Source organism: Babylonia areolata, chromosome 6 (assembly GCF_041734735.1).
Source record: "Babylonia areolata isolate BAREFJ2019XMU chromosome 6, ASM4173473v1, whole genome shotgun sequence".
Lineage (NCBI taxonomy): Eukaryota > Metazoa > Mollusca > Gastropoda > Neogastropoda > Buccinidae > Babylonia > Babylonia areolata.
Window position 1 is genome coordinate 896122 of NC_134881.1, and position 6695 is coordinate 902816.

At 44.1% G+C, this 6695-nt stretch overlaps 1 protein-coding gene across 1 annotated transcript; it reads left to right on the forward strand.

The window, feature by feature from the left end:
- The first annotated feature begins 1312 nt into the window (after positions 1-1312).
- On the forward strand, positions 1313-6275 carry LOC143283237 (uncharacterized). The gene is made up of 4 exons (XM_076589411.1): positions 1313-1360; positions 2341-2450; positions 3457-3616; positions 6127-6275. The coding sequence occupies exons 2-4, from the start codon at positions 2360-2362 to the stop codon at positions 6173-6175; spliced, it is 300 nt and encodes a 99-aa protein (XP_076445526.1). The 5' UTR covers positions 1313-1360; positions 2341-2359; the 3' UTR covers positions 6176-6275.
- The last annotated feature ends 420 nt before the right edge of the window (positions 6276-6695 follow it).

The window sequence follows — 6695 nt, forward strand, 5'->3', positions numbered from 1 at the left end:
CTAGTGCTGTTCTCCTTTGGGGTCTGTCCGCGTTATCTCTGTCCAGGAGAGTCCTTATGTTCCAAGCACCAATGGTGAGAGGAACGATCCTTGTTTTTTTCTTTTCTTTCTCTTTGTTTCGACCGCTGATGTAGGGTCCCCGCCAGCCGCGGTATGCTGGCCAGGGTGATATGGAGCAGGCAATTTTTAGGGCACCTTTTCTAGCCCCTTCCTCATGCCAGGGAGGTGAGCAGTGCATTCCTAAAGAGGGCTGCTCAGACGCTCAGACGGCTGCCGAGCTCCATCGCTGCTCCTGTCGACGAAGAACGACCCTATGGCCTGAGCCGCCTGCGTGCAGGTCTGCGGCTGCGAAGAGTCTTAGGATTCGAGTGCGTATTCCCTACCCGTACCTGTATACTTCTTTCACTCAGGAAATCTTTGACATAATCATAGATATGTCCTGAAAAGCCAACAGATTTCAGTTTAAAGAGTAACTTTGCATGCCAAACTTGATCATAGGCTTTCTTCACATCAAAAAAAAGTTGCAAGAACGTTTTTCCTTCTAGCAAATTGTTGTTTACATGTGTTGTAAGTTTTACCAAATTATCAATTGCAGTTCTACCTCTCTGAAAGCCTGCTTGGTTAATTGGGATAATCTTATTTTTATGACAATAGTACATCCGCCTTCTCAAAATTATTCTTTCCATTAGTTTACCAGTATGTGATGTTAGTGCAATTAGCCTGTAGCTGCTCTTATCTGTTTTGCATTGTGTGCGTGTGTGTGTGTGTGTGTGTGTGTGTGTGTGTGTGTGTGTGTGTGTGTGTGTGTGTGTGTGTGTGTGTGTGTGTGTGTGCCTGCGTGTTTGTGTGTATGCATGCACTTGTACGCATGTACACGCATGTGTATGCATGAGTGTACGTGCGTGCGTTTGTGTGTGTATTTGTGTGTGCGAGTGTGTATGTGTGTGCACGCGCGTGTGTGTATGTGTGCACACGCGTGTATACGTTTATGTATGTGTATGCGTGTCTGCGTGCGTGCATGTGTATGTGCGTGTGTGCATGTGTGTGCGCGCCTGATTTCTGCCGCCCTCAATCTTTTTATCGAAACTGACACGATCTCCTGCTTTACAGTTGTTTTATTTTTTCTTCTTTTTTTCCTTTATTTTTTGATACTTCTTTGAGAAATGGGTTTTGCAGGTTAGTAGGACACGATCTGAATACATCGTACCAAAATGTCGAAGCCTGGTCAAAATACAGGAAGGTTTTACGTCTTATCTTTAAGGTTTATTTTCTTATCTCTGAAAGAAGACACGTATAAATAATCCTTCATCCGATTCTCTGCTTCACCTTGACCAGTCATTCCACCTGTTTCCTGTGTCAGGTGAGTTGCCTGTTCGTATCTTTTTTTTAGATAAAAGATGTTGATTCTTCTTTCGTGGATACGATCACATATCCTTCACTTTGCTGTTGGTCCAACTATAAGTTTATGTCAATCTGTGATTGAGAATTTAACATATAAAAAACCCCAACAAAAACCGAATTTCGTTTATTTGACCAAGTCATCAAACTGCAGTACATTTGTGAAGTTGCTGAATTACCGCGAAAGGAAAGCGATTTATTCATGTGTGTCTATTTCAATGATAATCACAAAAAAGTCATTAAACTGTCCGTCTCCCTGTTTTTTCTGATTCTATCTGTCTCTGTGTGTGTGTGTGTGTGTGTGTGTGTGTGTGTGTGTGTGTGTGTGTGTGTCTCTCTCTCTCTCTGTCTCTGTCTCTCTCCCTCCCTCCTGAATTGAGACTGTTATATCATACAGTTTCCTCCAGTTTCTTCATCAGACATGTATCCACAGAAACGCTTAAAAGAGCAATGGACATGTATCTAAAGGGAGATCACTGGAATTTGGCTGATTTGCAAAGTTTTTACCAAATATGCCTGTCAAGATATGCACCAGTTTATTTCATGTTACTGAAAGAAATCACCTGCTAATACCTTTTTAGCATTCAAATTCATTTAGGGGAAAATACAAAACAACAACAAAATGTTTGAACACGATGCACGCTATAAACCTCATTCGTGTTCACACGTATTGACCATGTGATGTTTCTGTCATCAGTATAATATCATATTTGATAAATGGTTATTTCAGAGTACAAGTCATATTGCTACAATACTCATTTTGTTCGTTGAGCACACAAATGATGATGATGATGCTGCTGATGATGATGATCCGTGTGTTGCTCTGGTTCTGGTCGTACTGTGATGGCATGAAAACATGATGGTGGTTTTGACATGGCGCTGATATGATGACGATGACAATGATGACAGTGATGGTGATAATGAAATGTTATATGTTGGCAGATTGTAGAAGACAGTCACCATGAAGTGTGTCTTGGCTCTGTTGGTTCTGCTGCCTCTGGCTTTCTCCTTGCCCAAGGAGGAACGGGGCTTGTTAGACTTCGGATTTCCCCGTAAGTAGCATGCTGCGTTGCATTGCGTTGATCTTTCAAGTCTGTGCTTGATGAAAAGCTACCTCTTTCAAATACCCCCACCTCCTTCATCTTCCAGGTCTACGTTCTGGCTGGATATTGACTTGCATGTATTTATATGTTATGTTTCATCCCTCTGAATGAAATATGTGTAAACGTGTGAATCGCTGGTCTTTCAGCGCTTTTATTTGTCTCTGCACAAAAGTCAACGCTGTATAAAGACTTTAAGGTGATGATGATGATGATGATGAGGAGGAGGAGGAGGAGGAGGAGGAGGAGGACAGACAATAAGACCAGGGGGTACAATGTATATTTGTTTTGATTTGTTTCTGTTCGTTATGACATGTGGTACTGTTCACTCTTTTAATTGCAAGGTTCTATTTCAACGTTCACATGCACACAACAAAACTTTTTCCTACAAATAATCATTCTTAAGTAATGCAATGAGGGCTTTTTTATACCTGGAAAACAAACAAAGAAACCATTAGAAAAAAACCACATCGCCTGTCTAACGAACTGATGTTATTGTTGCGTATGAAAAACACATCAATGGAGGAAAAAAACCCAACCTCGTCACATCGTTGCATACATCCATGACGACAAAACGTCGGGAGTACCAAAGTTTTTGCATAGATGACTTTAAAAAATGATAATATGAGTCAGCACTGACATGTGGAAGCGTTCCTTTTCTTCAAGATAAATGTGCAGTCAAATCAATTTTGTTGTGGTATATTCGTTTCCGATCCAACTTATTTTTGTTTTGAATTGTCTGCAATCAGTTATGAACGTCGTTGTTATCTTGATGATTTTGGTTAACTGGTTCTTCTTATTACAATCATTATCATCATTATCATTATTGTTATTATTATCTTAATCTAGTTTATTTCATTTCATTTCATATGTACATTTTTGTTACTCTGGGCGTGCAGACCTGGTCTTGTTGTTGTTGTTGTTGTATTTTGACATCATTCTTCTTTTGGGTGTGCAGACTTTATTGACTTCCCCTTCATCAGGCAGAAGGTTCAGGAGATCCTGGACAAGGTGGGATCGGACGCCTCGGAACAGCAGTGTGAGGCCACCTGTCACAACCTCTTCTCCGTGGATGAGTCCCACCTGATCCACACCGTCTGCACCCCTCTGTGCCGATCGTGAGTTGCTCCTTCCTTATCTCTGCCTGCTTTCCTCTGTCTTTCTGCCCATCGTGAGTCGCTCCTTCCTTATCTCTGCCTGCTTTCCTCTGTCTTTCTGCCCATCGTGAGTCGCTCCATCCTTATCTCTGCCCATCGTGAGTCGCTCCATCCTTATCTCTGCCCATCGTGAGTCGCTCCATCCTTATCTCTGCCCATCGTGAGTCGCTCCATCCTTATCTCTGCCCATCGTGAGTCGCTCCATCCTCACCTCTGCCCATCGTGAGTCGCTCCATCCTTATCTCTGCCCATCGTGAGTCGCTCCATCCTTATCTCTGCCCATCGTGAGTCGCTCCTTCCTTACCTCTGCCCATCGTGAGTCGCTCCATCCTTATCTCTGCCCATCGTGAGTCGCTCCATCCTTATCTCTGCCCATCGTGAGTCGCTCCATCCTTATCTCTGCCCATCGTGAGTCGCTCCATCCTTACCTCTGCCTGCTTTCCTCTGTCTCTGTGTTGTTCCTTTCTTTGAGCGGGGTGGTTGTCTTCTGCCTTCAGAATCCCATCCCACAAGGGCTGTAGATAACACACTCAGATGCTTGCTCTCGCTGGAGGCAGTCAAGGTGCTCCATAGTCCACAGTTTGCTGGTGTCTGTCACCCCAGTGTGTGTCGACAAGGTGGGGTCTGTCTTCACTGTTTGCCGCCAGTCTATCTTGTGTGTCGACAAGGTGGGGTCTGTCTTCACTGTTTGCCGCCAGTCTATCTTGTGTGTCGACAAGGTGGGGTCTGTCTTCACTGTTTGCCGCCAGTCTATCTTGTGTGTCGACAAGGTGGGGTCTGTCTTCACTGTTTGCCGCCAGTCTATCTTGTGTGTCGACAAGGTGGGGTCTCTCTTCACTGTTTGCCGCCAGTCTATCTTGTGTGTCGACAAGGTGGGGTCTGTCTTCACTGTTTGCCGCCAGTCTATCTTGTGTGTCGACAAGGTGGGGTCTCTCTTCACTGTTTGCCGCCAGTCTATCTTGGGCCATATCTTCTTTCTGCGATCTGTGGCTGTCCTCTTCACAGCTTGGCAAGCAGTCCGTGTTGCTGGGAGACTCCGTGCAGCCGTGTCCCAGTCAGCGGAGACGACGATTGACAGGAGAGATTGATGGGATCTCTCTCTCTCTCTCTCTCTCTATATATATATATATATATATATATATATATATCTGGCTTCTTTATTTCAAATCAAATCGTGCCATTTGATGCCAAGTGCTTTCCGAAAAAAGATCACACCCTTGTATCTTCGACTTTCACTAGGAAGGGGTAAAACGTAAAAAAATCGGTCATGGTTTAACTTTTTACATGAAAACTGTTGAGCACTGGCGAGAGAGAGAGTGGGGGGGGGGAGGTCTGGTCTGCCTGCCTCTGTGTTGTACATAGGGATAAGTGTATGCATTTCTTAACCCTGTCGAACACGGACATTCAGGATACTGAGCACTTACTATCTTCACTGTCACATTACTGGTAAAATTGAGAGGCAGAATAAGTGCATGCTGCACAGAGGGCCTCGGTTTATCTACCCATCAGGGGCCATATTCAAGAGACCATCGTGCCTGTGGGTAATCTGCCTGAGGCAAGGCCAACAGCCCGAGGGTAAGTAATACCCGATACTCAGGAACACAATAGCCTACCCGTGGGTCTACAAACCCGATGGTAATTTACCCTTCCTGCCTTCCTAGGATGACTGCCCACGAAGCAGAGGTAAATATGGCGGATCCTTTTGCTGAGGGAAAACAGGCGTACTTTAATAATAATATTTATTATTATATTTAGAAAGCGCTGAATCTTGTACAGAGACAAATCAAAGCGCTTTCGCACCAGTCATTCAAACGCATGCATGACTCTGAAACTGGAGAAAAAACAACTGAAGACAAGGAAGAGGCAGAGAAGGGAGGCTATGCGGATAGCACGTGTTTTGCTAGCATGAACAGAAAGGGATCACCAGGAGTTTTAATCACAGACAGTGGTCAGCTGCATGAGTGCACCGCGTGTCTTGAATACGACGTTAACCGAACCTTCAAGGTAAACTGAATTCAGGGGTCCCTACCATGTCACGCCTTAATTTAAGGCAGAATGAAGTAAGTTTGTTTTAAATACGGCCCTATGGAAACAAGAACATGCACAGCATGCACACTCCCGAAAACGGAGCATGGCTGCCTAAATGGAGGGGCAAATAAACAAAACGGTCATGCACGTAAAATGTTACATGTCTGTATGAATGTGTACGTGTGTGTAACTGAAAGCTGCCTGAACGACAGGAAATGAATTACAAGCGCCCAATGGCAGCTGTCAACCGGCTCTACCCAGGTATGCAGCCTGTTGGTCAAATGACTCCGTGTTTGTAAAACGCTTAGAGCTTGGTCTCCGACCGAGGATAGGCGCTCTATAAGTACTCACACCATCATCATGATATAGGACTCAACACCGTTTCTTCTGTTTTCTCCAGGTTCGTTCACATAACACGACGATTCTCACGGATTCTGTTCCAGGTTCCAGAGCCTCGTGAATCTGTTCGGTCTTCGGCCCCATGCCAACTGAACTGACAGCTGTGCATCTACAGGAGAGATTTTCAGTCCGTGTCTCAACGTTGGACCTATGTCAAAAAACATCAGCATGAATAAATCTCACTGATAATGAATTGTCCATGTGTGTTGTGTGATGATGTCTTGCCTTATGTATTTGTGTCGTACTGGTATTATCCTCACATGATGTGTTACGTTACATTATGTTGCGTTGCGTTGTAGTGTATTGTATTGTACTCTACTCTATTGCATTCTGCTGTATTGTGCTGTATCGGGTTTTTTGTCATTTTTCTGCGTGAAAATCGGGCTGCTCTCCCAAGAGACTGCGAGTGCTTCGGCACATTGCAGAACGGCCCATATCTATCTATCGGACTATCCATGTATATATAATGTATGTGTGTGTGTGTGTGTGTGTGTGTGTGTGTGTGTACATACATACATACATATGTGTGTGTGTGTGTGTGAGTGTGTGTGTGTGTGTGTGTGTGTGTGTGTGTGTGTGTGTGTGTGTGTTTAATTGCTTAATTTCAATATTA